The sequence below is a fragment of the Mchenga conophoros genome, linkage group LG15 (assembly GCF_057382185.1).
Source record: "Mchenga conophoros isolate Kocher_MC1m ecotype Shallow Benthic linkage group LG15, M_conophoros_male_GT1.1, whole genome shotgun sequence".
NCBI classification, from domain to species: Eukaryota; Metazoa; Chordata; class Actinopteri; order Cichliformes; family Cichlidae; genus Mchenga; species Mchenga conophoros.
In genome coordinates, this window is record NC_140540.1 from 19,822,236 (window position 1) to 19,844,486 (window position 22,251).

At 40.5% G+C, this 22,251-nt stretch overlaps 1 protein-coding gene across 6 annotated transcripts in view; it reads left to right on the forward strand.

The window, feature by feature from the left end:
* Window positions 1-22,251, forward strand: part of tbc1d32 (TBC1 domain family, member 32) — a 183,804-nt gene that overhangs the window by 58,441 nt on the left and 103,112 nt on the right. For all 6 annotated transcript variants that reach the window (XM_085246203.1, XM_085246207.1, XM_085246208.1 and 3 more), the window contains exons 29-31: window positions 7,820-7,889; window positions 12,062-12,177; window positions 18,091-18,245. In XM_085246203.1, coding sequence (XP_085102329.1) covers window positions 7,820-7,889; window positions 12,062-12,177; window positions 18,091-18,245 — 341 coding nt within the window. The remainder of the gene's footprint in view (window positions 1-7,819; window positions 7,890-12,061; window positions 12,178-18,090; window positions 18,246-22,251) is intronic.

The following is a 22,251-nucleotide window of genomic DNA, read 5'->3' on the forward strand; positions in this document are numbered from 1 at the left end:
CGTTTTTTATTTGTTTTTCTAAGGACATAATATCAATAATCTTTCTTTCATACACATTTTCTAGAAGTAATTTTCCCACCTCTTTGTCAATACACAAACAATGCACAATTTGTCTGTTCATAATTACCAGAAGATATGACGACATAAGAGCTTTTTGGAGCATTTGGATACACCCACAACCCAGGTGTTGCCAAAAGTATCCTTTGAATTTTAGTCTTGAATGGCTAAATCTAAATTACTGGGAGGTGATCAGATATAAAGCACACTGCTGCTAAAATGTGAATGAAAACCATTTCACTGTGGTCTTCTCTAATGATTACTCAACATATAAAACCAAGATCATGTTGCTTATTTCAAGTGCTTTTCAAGGGACATAAAAAAAAAAGATATAAGGACACACAGGTGGTATAAAACAATGCAGGATTTAAAATAGAAGATAAACAGAAGATATATAAAATAAAATTGATTATATGGAAGAATATAAAGGTACAAGACACTGCACTGTTTGAGTAAATAGCTTCATATTTTACCCGGTGACAGTAAGGTTTTAAGCTGCAGTTTAGAAGAAATGACTTGGTAGAAGCTTGAGGTTTTCCAGGAGTGAGAATCATGTGAAAAAGAAAGTTTTCATAGGACTCTATGCTCTATACCAGTAGTTCTCAAACTTCTCACAATGAGTACCACCTCATAAAACATGTGGCTCTTGAAGTACCACCCTTATGACCGACATTAAGTTACAGTAGTATAGGCTTATTTAACACCATATACAGTTTACACTAGACAATTTTATTTCTTATATGAATGTTATTTATTGTAACTGTCATAAACAGGATGTGACAAGTGACAATAATAACAACTGTACTGCATTAAAACATTCACAGCAGGTGGGATATCCAGTCTTTAAGTAATGACGTATGAACCCTGTTTCCGGGCCCAAACTAATAGTTTATTAAGGTTGTTGTGTTTTTCCCATATGGAAAAGAAATAGTAAAAACTTATATGTGATTACTCATGAAAGTGGCCACTTTCATGAGTAATCACATATAAGTTTTTACTATTTCATATAAGGCTTACATGATTTACTCATGTAAGTGGCCACTTTCTCATTACTTTCATATATTCTTTTAGTAAGTATCCAAAACATACAAGTTTCATTATATAATTTTTCAAGGGATCTTATATCTGTTTTCACACTTACAGTGGGGCAAAAAGTATTTAGTCAGCCACCGATTGTGCAAGTTCCCCCACTTAAAATGATGACAGAGGTCAGTAATTTGCACCAGAGGTACACTTCAACTGTGAGAGACAGAATGTGAAAAAAAAATCCATGAATCCACATGGTAGGATTTGTAAAGAATTTATTCGTAAATTAGGGTGGAAAATAAGTATTTGGTCACCGCAAACAAGGAAAATCTCTGGCTCTCACAGACCTGTAACGTCTTCTGTAAGAAGCTTTTCTGTCCCCCACTCGTTACCTGTATGAATGGCACCTGTTTGAACTCATCATCTGTATAAAAGACACCTGTCCACAGCCTCAAACAGTCAGACTCCAAACTCCGCCATGGCCAAGACCAAAGAGCTTTCGAAGGACACCAGGAAAAGTATTGTAGACCTGCACCAGACTGGGAAGAGTAAATCTACAATAGGCAAGCAGCTTGGTGTGAAAAAATCAACTGTGGGAGCAATCATCAGAAAATGGAAGACATACAAGACCACTGATAATCTCCCTCGATCTGGGGCTCCACGCAAGATCTCATCCCCTGGGGTCAAAATGATCATGAGAACGGTGAGCAAAGATCCCAGAACCACACGGGGGGACCTGGTGAATGACCTGCAGAGAGCTGGGACCAAAGTAACAAAGGTCACCATCAGTAACACACTACAACGGCAGGGAATCAAATCCCACAGTGCCAGACGTGTTCCGCTGCTGAAGCCAGTGCATGTCCAGGCCCGTCTGAAGTTTGCCAGAGAGCACATGGATGATACAGCAGAGGATTGGGAGAATGTCATGTGGTCAGATGAAACCAAAGTAGAACTTTTTGGTATAAACTCAACTCGTGGTGTTTGGAGGAAGAAGAATACTGAGTTGCATCCCAAGAACACCATACCTACTGTGAAGCATGGGGGTGGAAACATCATGCTATGGGGCTGTTTTTCTGCCAAGGGGACAGGACGACTGATCCCTGTTAAGGACAGAATGAATGGGGCCATGTATCGTGAGATTCTGAGCCAAAACCTCCTTCCATCAGTGAGAACTTTGAAGATGAAACGAGGCTGGGTCTTCCAACATGACAATGATCCAAAACACACCGCCCGGGCAACAAAGGAGTGGCTCCGTAAGAAGCATTTGAAAGTCCTGGAGTGGCCTAGCCAGTCTCCAGACCTCAACCCCATAGAAAATCTGTGGCGGGAGTTGAAAGTCCGTGTTGCTCGGCGACAGCCCCAAAACATCACTGCTCTCGAGAAGATCTGCATGGAGGAATGGGCCAAAATACCAGCTACTGTGTGTGCAAACCTGGTAAAGACCTATAGTAAACGTTTGACCTCTGTTATTGCCAACAAAGGTTATGTTACAAAGTATTGAGTTGTATTTTTGTTATTGACCAAATACTTATTTTCCACCCTGATTTACGAATAAATTCTTTACAAATCCTACCATGTGGATTCATGGATTTTTTTTTTCACATTCTGTCTCTCACAGTTGAAGTGTACCTCTGGTGCAAATTACTGACCTCTGTCATCATTTTAGGTGGGGGAACTTGCACAATCGGTGGCTGACTAAATACTTTTTTGCCCCACTGTATATGCTTTTCATACAAGTTTCACACAAGACAGATACAAACTTTATAAGATTTATATAGATCTTTTCCATATGGGTTAACATGTTTTAATGCTTTGTATCTTGTTCTGTTTAATCTGTACAAGCGCCTAAAAAAGGCAGTGATCACTGTCGGCCTCTCTCGGTTTTTATTACCACTGTTAAAGCTCAGTTTTTAAAACCTTACGATGTAGCTACAGCCCAGCCCATGCAGCAGTAAATTAATGACTAACCTCGTATTGTGGATGGATTATCTCAGTTGTTCTCCTGACTGAAGTTTGGTCCGTCTGCAGGATCCTGCCATGCATTTGTCTCTAACCATTGAGTGGAAAAAAGTTGGCGTTCATCTTCCAGCTTCAGCGTGTTTATATTATGCTAACTATAGCTGTGTAGCTAGCCAATGCATAGCACATCATTATATACGAGCTAGCCCAACTTCAGTAACCCTGTAAACGTCACTACTGTTTAGTTTTCTGTCTTCAAGTGATAGCAGAGCTAAACGTTTACATTTTTCCCGCGTACCAGTAGAGGGAGCCCACGTACCACCAGTGGTACGCGTACCACAGTTTGAGAATGACTGCTCTATACTCTATGAAGTAAAACCCATGATTCCCTATGATTTAGTAGCTTGTATGATCTTTGAAATACTTATTTTCTGTATGACTTCATCAGTCTCTCACATGGTTATGGAGAATTTTTAACTCATTCTTCTTTACAATGTTGCTTCTGTTCATTGAGGTTTGCAAGCATTCATTCATGCACAGTTCTCTTAAGGTCATACATGCACTTGCTTTTTGCACAGGGTATGAATGTTTCCAAGCACGTTAACAAACACGTGCCATTTTTTTCCTAAACTGTCCTGCCATGTTCTTTTTAGAGAACAAGTCGGAGCTTTTTTTCTCAGAGCATAGTTTGGCCTTGGGTGAAAATTCTGGGACATCCACTTTTGGCATTGCATCACCTGAATGATCAGCAACCTGTTAAAACTTTGCTTTTACAGAGGTGCTCACACTTGCTGATGATCAGTGAATCAATTACATTTAATCAGCAGCACCTGGCTGCCGCTTACCCTCTAAATTCCTGTTGAAGCAGTAAGGGTGTATGTACCTAATTAAAATAATTTAGAGTGTGGTTAAACCTACAGTATAGATTTGGACAGTTTGACTTGTACAGTTTGGAATTTAACTGTAATTGCCATAATAATGAACATTCTTCATGCGCGTGGTGTGTCATGCAATAAAAAGTTTTGAAACCGTGTTCAAATTTGACAGACTTTATAAGTAACATCATCCCGAATATGTCTGAGCTTCTAAAGAAAAGCTGTCAAGATAATTCATGAGAGTAAAAGCATTCACTTGGATCTATGAATTAGTAGACAGTCATTTGTGGCAGGGAGACAGCTAATAAAAGGCAGCATCTGTCTGTAGTGCTGTGTCTGTCAGCAAAAAGGCCTCACTTCTCTGGGGACTGATGAAGAACCTTAATTCTGGGTTTTTGTTTTGATGATTTATTTATCTAAATTCACAAACACACATCAGAGTTGTTTGCACTTCCGCTTTCTTTCTTTCATATTGCCTCACATTTTTGTAATACTTCATTTTTAGGATCAGTCACAATCTTATTTGCATAATTTCTTTAACACAGAGCTGTTGTGGAAAATAGTCCACCCACATTTTACATGTCAGATTGTTGATGCTAATATTTTTAAGTCCTTTTCTTTTGGAGAGATTGCAGGCTTGAACTTTGTGATGTTTTTGACACACTTTGACCTGGAATTCACATCTGTCAGAGTTATATTATAAGAGAGAGGCATAGATTTCTGTTCAGGATTTTTATATAAAAATACATACTATGGGTGAATTCAGTAACGGCAACAGCTTCCAGGGTAAAAATAATCTTAAATCTGTATTTTTGGGCAAATATTTTCTCACTGGTGATACTGTAGATACAGTTTTTGTGTACCTATGACAAATTAAATTTCAGTTAATTTATGTAATGCTTCAAATTAATTGGACAGATAAGAGCCTGAAGATATTTTAAGATGGGTTCTGCATTGTAAGGCTTGGTTCTGTATAAACATTGACTAAATACAGCTTCTGCTTCAGTTACAACAGCCCATAAAGGAGACCAGATAGCAGTCAGGACTCTTGTTGAATTCTGCAATCTGCCGGTTACATTTGTGTGTAATTGTCTGCATGTGACATGGAAAAATGCCCAGTGGTGTTTAGCATTGACTAGTCAAAGCCACTCTGCCCAGCTTGACGCTCCCATTGTATGGAGAGAGCAGGCTCATTTGCCAAGTGTTAACTGCTTTCAGTTCACCGTTCAGAGTTGTATCTCATCACCTGCCATGGCCCTGACTCCTGAAGGCAGCTGTCCAGCAATCTCATTTATCTCAGCTTCCTGTTGAAATTGGGTTACTGCATCCCACGAGGAGCATCTTTTTATGTTCCAGAGATCTATGCTTGCTCAGATAAAATAATAATTTAAAAGGATTTTTTAATCCACATCCTCAAACTTTTTTAAGTCTCTGCTTTTAAGTATTGCATGAAAAACATCAAAATTGCATTCCCTTTCCCACATTCTGAGATGCTGCAAGTTACTGTAAATGGAGGTTAGTTAGAAGAAATTGTTTTTATTATTGTTATTAATCACATGATGCATTTCCCTCTTCTGGCAGTGTTTTAGGTAGATGTCACGGCAGAAACATCCCAGCAAGTGCAGCAGGGTTTGAATGACCTGCTGCAGCACTTGTTGCGTGTAAGGTTCATATTAGAGTTATAAGGTGCTTAAAGGTGCTCTTTGTAGGCGGTCTGACATTTGCTGGCTGTCACAACCAATGTGCTGCTGCCATCCCCAGACTTGATGAGTGTTTGAGTGGTTGTCAGACAGTTAGTCATAGGAGATGTAGGCTCCCTGTACTTAGTTTCTAGCACTAAAATATAGGAGGTGCTTTTGAAACATGAGGTTCTTAAAGTCTTTTTCACGTGTGAACTTAGAGTTTCAGAAAATCAGGTTGTGAAATTTTCCATTTCTGTGTCCTCACATCTATCATGGCAAATAGCCTGCTTCAGACAGGTTCACACAAGTGCAAATACTGGTTTAGGTGAGCCCACTGCCTGGATGGAGTGGGCAGGAAGCAGCGCGCTTGCTGAATGTACACCGTTAGCTGTGTTGTTCTCACACTGGTGCAATCCGAAATCTCGCGGACATGTCAGGTTAAACGTTTGATACCGTTGTGTCTGACTTTTGCATTCTCTGTCTAATGATGTCTAGAAAAGTTAGAAAAGCAGAAAACTTAGATATTTGGAAATTTCTGAGCATGTTAGCGTGAGTTCAGTGATTCATTTTTTATTTTCTATTTTTATTATTTTTTAGTTCACGGTTAATCAAAATTTTCTTGCTTTTTTTAAATTGAGCTTTTTAATTCGGTCCTGCCTTTATTTTTACAGCTGAAGACATTCTTGGATATATTGTCGTAAATGATGTATGCTCATATCTCTAAATGGGTTTCATAACTACCTCTCACTCCGTTAAGTCCTGACACTTTCAGGCTTCTTTATTTTTAATATTACTTTTGTTTTAATTTCTCTGAAGCACAGGGGATTGCACAGAGTCTGGGAACTAAATCAACTCAGAGCTCCAGATTCATGATATTACTCTTCATAAGCTTCACAACTACACCTAAACGAAGTACAAATTGTCATAACTAATCTCAGAGATAAATCAGATGTGCCACCTTTCATAGTGTATCTTGTTAAATGATTGTGATTATAGTTATTAAAAACTGCAAAATACACTCTGGTGGCTTAATGCTGAGGAGAGAGAAATGGGCAGGGAGGGAATAAATACAACAAGAAGAGGATTCATCTCCATTAGACAGTAATTGCCATCAGCTAGAGGTTTTCACAGATTTTAATATATAGGGAGAGAAGAGTGAGAGAAATGACAGAACCAGCTATCCCGGCATAGATTCATGCCCTCTTCAAAAGCCATTTTTTCTCAATTAATCCAAGATTTGATGGCCTGTGATTTATCCACATTGGTCAGCTTTGATATTTGGATGGCAACAATGTTGAATTATAACTCTGATATGTAGATTACAGCTACTGTTATCATCATTTCCCGTGCATTTTTCTGCACCATTAGCCTGTAAATTGAATTGGAAGTTTTTCCTGCCACTGATGGTGTCTGGATAATACTCATCATATTAATTGTTCAAATGTTCTCATCATCCTCCCATAAACTGTCTGAAGCTGGGGATCCATTTGCACAGATGTAATAATATCGGTATTCCCCAAAGCCAGGAAGCAGTGGAAACATCTTCCAAAACAAAATGTTAGTCCTCCCACTGTTATTACTTCATTTATCGTTCTATCTGCGCAGTGACAACTGCAACTCCAAAGACGAATATATTTTTAATGATTTTGGAACAAATACTGGCACTAAGTAAGAGCCCATGAGAGCTGATTGCATGCGAGCTGTTTTTGTTTTCACGACTCTAAAACTGGCCCGTATTTTCAGTTGCTGTAGCCTCACCATGTGACTCACAGAGAAAGAAAAGGTCTTGAGATAAAGAGCATTCTCACTTCAGTTTTCACTTCTTTTTTTCAAAAACCCTGCCACAGCCCTAAACTCCTGAGTTATTGCTCTGCTGCTCTACACTGTCAAAATGCTGCTGTTAAATTACCCATGGCTGACTTTTACTGATATTACCCAAGTCACCTTGATGTCACAATAGCTCGCAAACATCACAATTAAAGCCAAACGACTGTTGTAAAACTGCCAGCTACAAAGTTACCCAGACACAACATTACATCACTGGTGTCTTAAAAAGTAGCAATTCATGATATGCTGTCATGTTTTTCCATTTCCCATTGGAATAATATAAGCTGTTAGGAATGTATAGGTAGTTTTCCACCCAAACCTTCTTTTATATACCCTCTCATTGAAATGCATTGCTTCGTAACAACCACATCTTTTTTTCATCCTGTTTTATAGCAGAGGAGAAGACTGTGAAGAATGCCGTATTATCATCTGTGGAACAGCTGGGAATCAACACCTGTCTGAAGTATGTAAAGGGATTTTCTTTAGCTCATAAACCCTTATTTAATTAGGCTTCTTACAGCAGAAGGAGAGCCTGCTGCGTATAAACTATTTCAGTAAAGTCTTAGAATTACTCAACTGTGAGCTCCATGGAAGTAACTACCCCAAAGTATCTCTTAAAAAGAGTCTAAATCACTGCGATGGGACTAACGTGCATGTACCTTAATTTTGATTTTGTAGTGTCTACATTCACAATGAATGTGAGGAGAAAGTTACATTTCATATTGGATGGGGAAAGCATAGTTAAAGACTAGAAGCTGTGTCTCACTCAGTTTGAATCTTTTTGCAGTTATTTTTGCTTCAATTAGGCGCTGATGAATGTTGACATGGTCCTAATCAATTGTTTCAATAACCGCGTCTTCATCACTGGGCTCCACATGAAAACAAGCATCACCACTTTTAACGCAGTGGTGTGTTTTTCTGCTCAACACTGACATCTTTGACTTACAATGATAATAGCATGCTGATGTTCAGCAGGCATAAAGTTTACTGTGTTCAGCATCTCAGTTAAGCATGTAAGCATGCGGACGTTGGAGAAATAGCACTAAAGAGAAAGTAGAGCTGATGTTGAAGATGTAAGTTGGTTTGGTTTTAACAGAATAGCAAGGCTCAGTCATTAAAGTGGCCGTCGGAAAGTTAATTGCATAATCTTACCACCCTGAACCTCCTATGACCTGGCTTCAACAAATGTGGGCATCACATTTTGGGTTGTGCACAATACTAAACTCTATAAGGGCCTGATATCTGTTACGAGGACATTATACTGCCATTGTTCTATCGAAATGTAAAACAAATGTCCTCAGATGTGGATTTCCAGCCATTGTAGAGCAAAATCAGGTAAAAAGATAATTCTTTGTTTTTACATTCATCAGGTCCAATCAGTCCAAATAGCAAAGAGAAATTAAAAATTCATGCCATGAAAGAGTTCGGTTCATAGGAGGTTAAAAAAGAGCGATCCCACTCCCTCAAGTCTAAACATTTCCTACTGACAGTGCTTAAATTGAGTCTCCAATTGATTTGTGATATTTTTTTCAAGAAAACGATGTCTCACTTTTTTTTTCTTTTTTCAGTTTAATGTGGGTATAAGTTAATCACTCCTAACATGAGCCAAACTGGTAAAAATTTTCATGCCAAACCTTCAATTACTTTTTGAGTAATCCTGCTGACAAACAAACAGGCAAACAGAACCAATCTACATATAAGCCGCTTGGCAGTGAAAGTAATGGCTTTATCTGCCTTTAGTTTTCTTCGCTATGGGACTCCATCACTATGCAGTTCTGTTTGCCACTGCAAAGTCAAAGGAAAATAAAGTCTTAGAAGAGTGAGAGTATATTTTCTGTTACTTTCAAATTAAGTATGAACTGTTTCCATCTTTCATTTTTCAAAACATCAAACCAATCCTTTGCTCTACACCTGCTAAGGAATTTGTCTGCTTTTATATCTCCATTATAGACCAAATGAATACACTCATACATGTTTTCTTTTGCTTACCCCAACTCAAACCTCTGTAGCTACTCGTTTGTGAATAAGCAATATGCAAGTTTATAGCTCATCTAGTCAAAGGACTGATGAGCTTATGTTGATAATTCACAATAGTTGTTACTCCTACTAGAGTAATAGTCAGATCTTCACCCAAACTGTGCTCAAGGTCAAGGTAACATTTATCGCTTTGTTAATACCCTGTGAATTGTGATGGATTAGGAGCTGGATGAGCTAGTACATCACTGAAGGTCTGGTTTCTCTGTTTAAAACACAACAACTGTTTCACTCTACCTTTTCATTGTATGTGTCACTTTCTTATCTCTCTGTACACAAAGGTGTTGCTTATTCTTAGCACCTACTCTAAAAAAAATGAACAGTAATCTGGTCTTGCTGTCCCAAACGTAATATCACTTGGAAAAACCAAGAGAAAGATAAAAAGGTGGCTTTTGCCGCTTTAACCTATAGCATATTTAAGCCATCTAAAAAAAATGTAAAAGCTCACTTTCATTTTTCAACAAGCTTGTGAACTCAAAGCCGTAACATTAGAATTCACCTCGGCGTCCACTCGCAACATGAATTAAAGCTGCAAATGTGCACAAAAGTCAAAAAGGGAGAAGACTGAAAGTTTTTTTTGTTTCTCAGTTCAGCAGCTGGAGACACTTTTGTTAGCAGACATTAGGAAAATTGTCAGAGCTGACTGATGTGAGATATATAAGTTGAGTCAGTTTTTATTTTTTACAGCACATTAATACACCCTTAGCTGACCGAAGTGCAGTACATGCTATACTATAATTAACACTCACTAAATCAACAATAAATTTGCACTAAAATACAGAACAAAAACATAAAACATCCTCAAATTAAACAAGAATGAAAACACAACCGTGCTTGCACAATAAAAACTAGGAAATCATGCTCAACTGAAAGCTGGAGAAATTAAATAGGTTTATAATTGTGTTTTATAATGACTGAGTGACTGGGCAGGTTGCCCCTAAATATAGAGGCTAACATCGAAAAGGCAGTGTGGCCTCTGTTTTAGAGCCTGGATCAAGGAACATCCAAGATCAGTTGGTCTGTAGACTTCAGGGCTTTGGCACAAGTGCACTGCTATAAGACTTCAGCTAAGTAGAAAGGCACAAAATGGTTGTGAAAAGCTGATCCTGAAATGGACTGGAAGCCAATACAGGTGGAATGTGAGCGCACCTGTCAAAAAGCGAGCTGCTGTGATGACTGATTAGGGCCAACCTCCAAAGAATTTCAAAAGTCTAATTAAGAGGTAACAATGTTTCAAATTACTCTCTCAAAGTCATGTGGATGGAGGTGGGCCCTAATTTTACTGAGGAGCTTTAAGTAAAAATAACCTTATCTTAACAACAGAGATAGGTGAGTTTAAAAATGCACTTTGTTGAAACAAACATGTTGCAGAATAGACAGGAATTTCATGATATTGCTGCCCTGTACTTGTGCAACTACTTGTTCTGTTCTTTATTTTTCCCACAATAGACCGTCTGACTTGTGTTACTGTTCTCACACTGCTTGTTTCTGCCTTTAACGACACCCCGCTGCTACATTACACAGTGAATATAACTCTTTCTGAGCACCTACTCCGAAGGGGGCTCTGCAGCTGAAAAGTTTCTGTGCCTGTCCAGGAGAACAGAGTGCCACATTTTTTATTCCGGTATCAACACAGAGTGCAAACATTACCCGCAGAGTGGTGGGTGTTATAGGATTAAAAGTTGTTGAACATGAAATTATAATTAATCTTTTACTTGCGACACTGGGCTTCTTGAATAAAGTTTTGAGGACTCCTCTGGGGTATTTACTTGACTTCAATGTTGCTTTATTTCTGAGTTTGATATAAAGTATCCCATTGGGCAATGTGACTTTCATGAGTGATTCTGGGAACTGAAAGAAAAATGGTCATGCTGAGAAATGATCATTTTTTTTTAAATTAATATTTTCACAGTTCATTTTATAGGTTTTCATTTCAGTAATTTAAAATGATGGGGAAATAAAAGAAGAGGTATGAAACAGATGAAAAGTAATAAAGAAGTAAAGTAGTAAAAGCAGAGCTATTATTCCAACAGGATTTTATTCTTGAAATCTAGCAGCATAGCTTTGCATGTTTCACAGTTCCAGATAATTCTTGTTAAAATTTAACTCTGCATTCATTAAACCAGTTTTCTTCCAATTGGTTGCTTCTTACAAACAGAAGGTTTGAACAGCACACATGTGGCGGCTGTACCTCAGTACACTATATTAAGGATATCCCTTCTCACTGACATAATATAGAGCCAAGAATAGAAAAAAAATGAAACAAGGTGCGGTTGAAGCTTTAGCTCACAAGCATCATGTTACAGACCTCATTATTTGATGCTTTGGCCATGTTCACTATAAGAATTAACAATGCAGGAACCCCAGCGACACTTAAAAGTATTAAGAATTATACAGGAGCTGATCAGAAATGGAAACCCGTGCCATGAAGCTCTCGGTGTTTGAGCTGGTGTTAAGGTCAGAGGATGTGTGGAGCATTTAGTGCGACTTTGACAGCACCTGGAAATTTGACCAACTTACTTTAAAAAACAAAGGAAGACTGATCTATAAAAGGTTTGCACTTGAAGATGTGTGTTTCATACATTTCATTTATATTCACAGGTATGGGATTTACCTTGGGCTGCTGAAAGAAGAAGCTGCAAATGACCTAGCTCTGCTAATTAAGCATGTGAAGATCTTCTTGTCCACGCAGAGAGTTGAAACTTCATCAGAACTCAGTATCCTTTACAGAGACCATACAATAAGAATTCACAGTAAATGGACACACTGTGGCTGTAAATGTTAGTCACCCATCTGACAAATGTTCTTCTGTCATAACATTTTATTTTTGCATTTGGTCAGTTCAAAACTCGAATTTGGAAAATAAGAATGTTTTTTTTTAGTTATTTGTGTCTGTTTTGTGTCAGTGTATCACCGAAAGTCTGTTTACCCTTTGGTTGGTGAAATGATGGCCTTGCCCCTCCATGATGTTCCTGACATCATGCTGAAATTAGGTTTCAATGTTTCTTCTTCAGACATAGCGTTCTACACTGTATATGAATATTTTTGTAGAGAGCAGCAGTTTCCCCCTTCTTATTCAGGGTTTTTCTTATAATGAACATATGAACAAAGATTGTAGCAAGTTTTATAGGTTTCACAGCGATGGTCTTTGTAGGACATCTACTGTTCAGGAGAGCAGTCATCCTGAATTTCCTCCATCTGTAAACAGTTTGTCGTTGGGCATAATTCATACCCATCAGTATTTCTTGAGCATAACCTTTTTCTAAGCTGACTTTGTATGCCTTTATTTATATGGATGAGCACCATTGCAACCCACGCATTCAGATTACTGCAGAGTAATTACTGCAGAGGTTCACTGTATGTATATAATGCACTATTATTTTAAATAAGCAAAACAGAAGTTTTGCCAACTCTAAAGATTTCACAAACGTTTTCTTTGTGGCACTCTGGCTACTGAGGCAACACTATATGTGTGTGACTGTAGTAGCAGCTATCTAGTGTCTAGTGTGAGAACGCCACAAGTCGCCCTTTTTAAAAGAAAGAACAAGAAACCGAGAGTGTCATGTCTCACGCTCTGATCAACACAATATAGATTATCTTGCTCCATCTGCTCCTCAGTGAGTAGTTCAACCTTCTTTTGTCCCAAATATCAACTGACAGGCGTCCTTTTTCCTCCAGATAGCTTCCTTTGTAAGCAGACAATTGAAACATGAAAACACAGAGAGAAGATAAAGAGCCCTCACAAATATAAAATGCTGACATTTTGTTTGTAAAGAAGCTACAGTACTAGACCAGACTGACATTTGAGTTGACAGCAAGAAGCTCGTTTTGGGTTATCTTTGTGTTTAGATGGCAGCTGTAAACGGATTTATGCTAATGTTTCTGACACAAAACACAGTGTACCTATTTAAGCTAAAAGAATTAAAAAGTTAATATACTTAAAAATTTGCAAAAACTTTGGTCTAAAGTTTACCCAAAGAACTGAAGTACTTTTTCAGGTAAAAAGAAATCATTTTAAATCTAAGGTATAGATGTTGATTGAGTTAGTATTTTATTTCGAGGATTTTCGGTTTCGTTGATGGTGATTAGGTAATCGCAGATGAAAATGTTAATCGTGTCTTTGGGGTAACTGATTTATTTATAGCTGTCCGTTTAAAAATTATATCTTTACAGAATCCATTACAAATGCATGAGGTCTGTCTGTCAATCACTATCAAAGAGCATGCATTTGTCATTGAGGGTTGAGCCAGTGGTTAAGCTAACCAGCTCACACTGTTGCATTATAATTGTATTTAAGTATTCACACTGTAGTTTAAGCTTTCAACCGCTGTCATAAATTTATGAATAGAAAACAGAGACAATATATAGTTCTTTTGTTTAAGCAATTCAGTGCCGAGCAGAGATGATCAGGAGGATCTGCATAAGTTCAAAGTGAGCATCAGAATGGGGGGAAAAGGGGGCTTTACTGTAAGTGCCTTTGAATGTGGTTGCTGATGCCAGATGGGCTGGACTGAGTATTTTCAGACACTGCTGATCTGCTGGGATTTTGCTACACAACCATCTCCCGAGTCTACAGAGAATGGTCCAAAAAAGCAAAAAAAAAAAAAAAAAAAAATTGTCTTAATAATGCCACAGGTCAGAGGAGAATGGCCAGACTGCTTTAGGCATAAACAACATGAAAGCCTTGTATCAGTGGTTCAGCCTGCTGGTGTGGCGTATTGATGTGTTTAAATGCAACAGTATTTCTGCTGTCCGTCCCTATATGAGCACAGTGTGCTCATCTTCTGATGAGTGTTTTCAGATTGATAATGGCACTAATGTCAGTAAGCTTAGATCATTGGAAACTGGTTTCTTCTATGCGACTATTCTATGAGTTGGCTGTTGTCAAATAGCCTCCACAGTCACCAGACCTCAATCCCATAGAACAGCGGTCCCCAACCCCCGGGGCCTCGGACCGGTACCGGTCCGTGAGTCGTTTGGTACCGGGCAGATCTGCAGCAACTGCCATGCTCTTATGTCAGTATGGCCCAAAAATCTGAGAAATGTTTGTTAATTCTGTGCTACAAAGAATTAAGGCGGCTCAAGGTGTAATAATACAGTGGTGATTGTGTGACCTCCAAATATTCTTTAAATAATGAAGTTCAAACCAAGGTTGTCCAGACATTTCCTTTTTTTTTTTTTTTTTCGCCTGTCCCATTTGGTTCTTTAGCCATCAGAATTGTTGTCTGAAGACCAACAAGGATACCCAATGGATTTACTTTGCCAAATGGATCATCGTGGCATTGCCGTATTGGTCCATTTGGTCGAGCTTTGTTTTTATTATTTATTATATTTTATTTTCAGATGTTACAGACGGGACAGACATGAGTGAGAGATAGGAAAGGGAGAAAGAAAGAGGAAGGAAAGGAAAAACAGAAGGGGAGAGGGACAGTGAGAAAGGGGGGGAGAAAAAAAATAAAAATCTCCTAGATCACCTGTTGAGAGAAGAATAGAAAACAAGCAAAAAAAGACAAAAAAAACAAAAAACAAAGCAACATACTAAACACAACACCATCGCATTAATCTAGCTAAGTGTAAACAGCAGTAAATACTAAATATTCAATGTTGTTGTGCAGCACGCAGGACAGATGTGCTTCGAAGTAGCAGCCAAGAAAGGTGTAATTTGGGTCTACGAGCAGTGAACACCCGTGTGCATACCTGTGTGGATCAGCGCGCTTGTATTCCAAAGGTTTCTCCATGTAACGATCTGCTAGGGAGTGTGGGGGGGCCACAGCCCCGTCCTCCAGGGTGTGAAGCACAGACATTTGTCCAGACATTTCCATTAACAGGATAAGGCAAAATTGGGACAGATTGTACCCATTTGACCACATTTCAAATCCTCACACTTTCACTGTCACCAATAACATGCCTTGCTGACTTTAAAACAGGCTACAAATAAATGCCAAACCACTCCACACATCTAAGCTGAAAAAAGATGTTTCTTCCCATCATGCACTCACTGACATCTTTAACTGATAATCAAAGCCGATGGAACTATCAGCATGCACAGTTAGTGTCAAGTTTCTGTGTTTCTGTGGATTTGGTCCTCATTATTGAGCTTTAATGCAGACAGCCATCCTCCAGTTCTTTTAACTGGGTATCCACAAAGGAGTCCCGTCTTTGCCTTTTCTTAACAATGATATAAAGAACTCAAATGCTTGTCATTCAGATGCAAATCTAAGGCAATTTCTTCAGTCTGTTACAGGATCCAGTCAAAACATGGCAAAACACGAATATGTTTCTGTATTAACAATTTTGAAATTGGTCTAAAAAGTAAGACCTTTGGGTTCTTACAAAACAGACACTTTGGGTTTCGGTTGTTTGTCCCTATCTGCTCACTGAACAGAGTTTGCTCAGAATAATGCATTACTGTTTTTTTTTTGTTTTTTTAACAGCTTTATGACTTCTTATCTGTGTTGGCTCAAAGGTTAAGCACTAAATATAAATGTAGTTATTTAAAGAGGTGCTTTATGGTTATTTTGAGCTTCACGTTTTTATTCTTGGACTCTGTTAGAATAGATTTGCATGATACATTTAAAAAAAGCAATTAGAAAGCTGTTGGAGTCATTCAGGTTATGATCTGTCACAAAAAAACATTTTAGCTCCTCAGCAGTGAAGCCACCTGTCTTCTGATTGGCTCCCCTTTGCAAACAGCATTGAACAGCAGGAGGGAGGGGCTTCTACGGTCATAGACCAAGCTGAGCGCCTGAGATGACCAGGCATTATGGCAAAATCCCCAGTTTTGCCACGATACAGAGCCAAGAACAGAAAAAAACACTGTCTGAAATGGAGCATTTAGAGCCATCCGAAGCCTGAGCTTTTGGCTCAGTGGGAATATTTGTACACTGACCTCATTATTTGAAGCTTTGGCTGTGTTCAAAGTGACCGTTCACCACAGTAACAGTGTATATCTGACAAAAAATAAGGAAAACGATCATAGGTACCCTTTAAAACTATTACTAAGAAATTAGAATGTAGATTCTTAAAGCAGATCAAGGCTGCTGTTGTCTTTTTTCTGGCATTGGTGTGAAGAATTAACATCATTTTACAAGATTAATTAGTTTAAAATTAACATGCTGGGAAGGTACATGCTTTTTTCCGTAGAGTTCACAGGAAATGAACTAAAAGTAATAGATTTCAATGTAATAGATGAAGAAATTTGCTAATTTAGTCTTTTTTCTCATTAAAACTTTCTCCTGTGATATCTTTGTGGCAGAAATGTAGAGAATCTTTCGGCGGGAAGATGTAAATAAATCTGTGTACATTTTAACCTAAAGAAAAATTAAACGGTGACAGTGTTCAAAGGGAGCAACTCAACAGAAAGACATAAAAAGCAGCAAGTGTTGATAGGCCTGGGGTTGTTTTCTGGAGACGAGCCAGTTTGTGTTCTCACTCCCGATTAATCGGCCCACAGTTCTCCTGGAACAGGACAGAGACTCGCATATCAGCGCAGTTATTTGCTGCCAGCAGGGTTTGAATGAAATTATCAAACGTCTAAATGAACTGAATTTAATGAGTAATGCTGCAGAGCCTGAATAAACCACTCGAGACGTACTTGATGAAAGGAAGCTTTAACCTTGGAGCCTGATTGCAAATCCTGTTTGCTGTTTTTCTTTTTTTAAAGTATGCTGCTCAGTGTCCGTGCAATGTTGCGTTCACAATGTAAAGCAGCTACTCCTGCTTATTAAGACAAAAATCACAAGAATTATATGTTTGTATCAGTTTGCCAGTGGCTGTGGGTTAAGCTTTTTTCATGTAATACCTTCAGAATCTGACACTAGACAGAACTGGGTCTTCACAGTCTGTTTTTTCAGCTGTGACAAAGCTGATGGTGTATCGTGGTTAATTGACTGTTACTCACTCTGTAGATAACACTCACTGGCACCAGTGTCAGCTGACATCAAACTGGTATTAGCTTTGCACTTTATTCAACCCATTATGAGCGCTCGTGTCTTCTGACACAGAGACAATATTTATGGATCCTTTAAAACACAAACAAAATCTCTTAATTTAAGCTTTACAAGTGGTTAACCCTTGTGTGGTGTTCGTATTTTTGTTACTCAGCCAGTGTTCATGGGTCTGGTGGACCCGCTAGAGTTTTGGCTTTCCAAATTAACACTATCAAACAATTTTATGTTAAATTACTCAACAGATGTTTACTTCATCCCAATTACAAGACATATGAACAGCAAACATGGTTAATTTTTTCCCTTTACCTTTGTTAGATCACATTTATGAATTAATGTGCTTCTCGTTTTTCTTTTATATAAAATGTTATAAATAAATCAGTTATAATCAAGTGGAGTGAGTGGAAAGACACAACACATTTACACGTGAAAAAAAAATTTATTGTTTAATTTTTCTTTTGAAAAAAAACTGAACACGGGTCTCACAGACCCGAACACCATACAAGGGTTAATACAATGCACATCTAGTTAGTTATTTGCATTTCTGTTTATTTCTGATTAAAAAATTATTTGTGTTTGTCAAAAATACTCATGTTACCACAATGTTTGCTGAACATGTCTAAGACTTTGAAATCTGTGTATATTTTTTACTAGCCATTTTTGGATCTTTAACTTTGAAACCAGTAACTCACCAGGAAGGTTATCCAGGTCATGACTGGCTAGCCTCTACAGTGTTCCTCATCATGGCCGGAAACATGGAAAAGTCTTTATGTTTGTTAGTCAGTCTCTCCTCCCTGCTCACCTCTGCCTTCATCTGGCCAGCCAGGATACATGCATCGGTGAGTACAACTACGGTAAAGTGAGTACAATTACATATTTAATAGTATTTTAATGTAAATAATTAGGTTACCCTCCAGTGGTGCCTATAGACCGTGCATAAATATGGAAATCTGACAAATCTGACAGATCTGACAAACATCAAACATCTACCTTATAACTGACAAACTGTTACAATATGAGCATGTAGTGCCCTTCACTTTTTTTCTCTTAGCCACCCCTCACTTGTCAAAACCGGACTTAGTCTTTCATAATACCACTAATTGTATCTAAAATGTACTCAATGTGCTTTTCTGGTTGAAAAGCAGTGACAAAACATTTTCGGTCCTGATTTTAAGAAAAAAAAGATAAGCATAAATAAGTTAAAAAGCATAAATCTGTACAATTTAGGAAACTAAATGTAGACACTAACAGGCAAGACAACTGAGCTTTTAATACAAATGTAAAAAATATGTATAAAAAAATAAAATATGCAACAAAAAAACAAAAAACCCCACAACATTAAAAGGTAACGGAGAGTTATTTCAAAATCCAACTGATGTGCCACGGCAAATTATAGAAGCATGGCAGTAGTGGCTTTCTAAGCAGGTCAACTAGATGGAACAGTTAAGGACGCAGTTAATCAGGAAGTCAGACACAAAGAGCAACTAGTGAATTTCCTAACTAAAACACCCCTTTCCCACTTAATACTTCAGTTCTGAAACACTAACATTGCGATTTGTAGCCAGAATTGAGCAAAACCGCACTGCAGATGGATTATCACAGACCAGCACCTGGTGTATTCCCAGGATAAGATGAACGGACCGTCACCTAAAAGCAGCTGGTGATGTAAGTGGTAATTTTTGGAATTTAGGTAGAGAAAGATATTCAGAAAGTTTGCAGCAGGTTATCAGTGTGTGGAAGTGACTCATACAATATGGTGTTGTTTAATTTTAAATGGATGGATCCATTTAAAATTGGATTGGTTTGCTGGAGTGGGTCAGAAAAGTGTGTGTGGACAAAGCATAGCCTCGTACCAGTCAACAACACAGGTCTGAGTTGTGTTTGCTAAATTTAGGACAGATAAGTATGGGTAGGGAAGGGTGAGGCCACAGCTGTATGCCTTCAGAACTACAATTTACATTATGACTGTCTGTAAGCACTGCAGTCAAATTGAACAGCCAGTTAGCTTCAGACAGCTTGTTTAAACAACCCGACACACGAAAATTTGCCTGATCACTGTCTGGCTTCCTGCATTCTTCCAATACATGCCCTCCACTTTGACATAAATGTCTACATGTAGGGAGGTTTATTCCTCTTATCATCTCTGAGCCTATCTATGCTTGAATTTCTGTGTAGATTCTGTAGTGCGCTTTACATTTAGGTCATTTAGCTACAGACACTGGAACACCTATTAGCTGAAACATGTTTGTGGCTAACAATTCCTAACACAGACTTATTAGCCTAGATCTTTTTAATTGATAGAACATGTTTTAGATCTGTGTTATGTAAACTGCTGCAAACTTTACATTTTGACTTTCTTGGTATATATTTTTCAAGAATTCACACATTTTTCAAGACTTCTTTGACATGGTATCAAGAAGTTTTGGGGCCGCTTTTGGAGTAAATGTAAAACGGGCATTATAGTCTTTTCCTCCCACTTCCAAAAAAGAGGAAAATCACTTACACTATGATTAAAAATATTTAAATTTTGGCAAGAACTGAGAGGAAAATGACGTCTGTTAAGTAAGATAAGACAAACTCTGTCACGGGCCACCGGGGCAGACCGTGTGGAGTGAGTGGAGGACCCAAGAGCAAACAGAGGTGAGGACACAAAAACCGGACTTAACAGAAGGCGAGCCTTTATTTAGGGCCGAAAACTTAAGGAACAAGGCAGCAAAGCAACTGAGGGAAAACCTGAACATAGACTGGGAAAACTATGGCTAAACAAAGTACAAACTAGGACTAGTTAAGGCTGGGAAACTATGACAAGGGGTAGGGGAGATAACACAGACGACGCGACACAGACTGTAAGAAACACAGAGACTAAATACACATGAGGGATGATCAGGGGAAGTGGCCACACATGGGAACGCAGCTGACACACATGAACTTAACGACAGGACAGGAGGAGTGAGCTGAATCAGAATCAGAATCAGAATGGGTTTATTGCCAGATGTTGAGGTTTACAACATTAGGAAATTGCTGCGGTACACAGACAGTGAATGCAGGCCTTCAAAGTAAAACAGGAAACATGAGACATGAACCGGGGAGACGTAGTACAGGGGGAGGTGACATAACTGACAGCATGAACTTGACAGTACAAGACACACAGACATAAACACACGAAGGGCAAGGGAGACGTAATGCAAGGGTGACATAATTACAAAAAGGGCTGGACTACCTTAAAGAACCTAAGCAAACAATAAACATCAAAATAGGTTAAGCATAACACACTGGGTCACACGACCCAGGACCATGACACCACCCCCCCCCCCCACCAAGGGCTGGCTCCAGACAGCCCAAACCAAAAGAAACAGACCACCGAGCCCGGGCGGGCGGCGGGGGACCAGGACGGAGGGACCAGAACAAGAGAAAAAAAAGCCAACAGAAAACACTGGAGCACGTGACAACAGGCCAGACATAGTTCAGGGGGTCGGCCCGGAGGGCGGCAACACACCAGCCCACAGTTTACGAGTTCAGGCGGCCGACCCGGGGGTTGGCAACCCAACAGGCCACGCCATCCCCCATCAGGAGGCCGTCCATGTGAGAAGCAGTGGCGGTGCGGTTCGGGAGGCCGACCCGGAGCCCGCGGGCACAAGAGTTCGAGGGTCATATGGTCGGGGGGCCGACCAGGCGGGCGCCACAGGTGACAGAGCCGGTCAGGAGGCCAGCCGTGTGGGTGGCAACGGCGGCGGCTCAGGGGACGGCGGAGCAGCTCAGGGGGCCGACCGCGCGGAAGGCAGCGGTGGCTCTCCAGTGTCAGGCGCACTGGCCGAGGCCCGGTGGGCACAGGACCAGTCGAGGCAGGACCAGACGACGGCGAAGCAGGAGCTGACGCAGAGGTTGGACCAGGCGACGGCGAAGCAGGAGCTGAAGCTGGACCAGGCGAAGCAGGAGCAGAAGCCGGATCAGGCGAAGCAGAAGCAGAAGATGGCTGGACGGGCTCCTCGGGCCCTCCAGCTGACGTGGCACGAGGCTGGACGGGCTCCTCGGGCCCTCCAGCTGACGTGGCACGAGGCTGGACGGGCTCCTCGGGCCCTCCAGCTGACGTGGCACGAGGCTGGACGGGCTCCTCGGGCCCTCCAGCTGACGTGGCACGAGGCTGGACGGGCTCCTCGGGCCCTCCAGCTGACGTGGCACGAGGCCGGTGCGGTTCTCCTGAACCCCCAGCTGACAAGGAAGGTTGCTGGACGGGCTCCTCGGGCCCTCCAGCTGACGTGGCTTGAGGCCGGATGGGCTCCTCGGGCCCCCCAGCAGACGTGGCTTGAGGCCGGATGGGCTCCTCGGGCCCTCCAGCTGACGTGGCTTGAGGCCGGATGGGCTCCTCGGGCCCTCCAGCCGGAAGAGACGGCTGAAGCAGAAGGCAGTCTGAGGCGGAGAGAAAGCTCACGCCATTCCTAGCAGGCTGCTTCCCAGCCTGTACAGCTGACGTGGAAGGAAGCTGAACGGGCTCCTCGGGCCCTCCAGCTGACACGGCGTGAGGCCGGATGGGCTCCTCGGGCCCCCCAGCAGACGTGGCATGGTGCTGGACGGGCTCCTCGGGCCCTCCAGCCGACGTGGCTTGAGGCCGGATGGGCTCCTCGGGCCCTCCAGCCGGAAGAGACGGCTGAAGCAGAAGGCAGTCTGAGGCGGAGAGAAAGCTCACGCCATTCCTAGCAGGCTGCTTCTCAGCCTGTACAGCAGACGTGGAAGGAAGCTGAACGGGCTCCTCGGGCCCTCCAGCTGGCGAGACACGAAGCAGCGGGGGTGCTGCGAGGTGCCGAGGCGGCACACCCAGGCATCCAGCCACAGGTGCAGGTCGGGCTG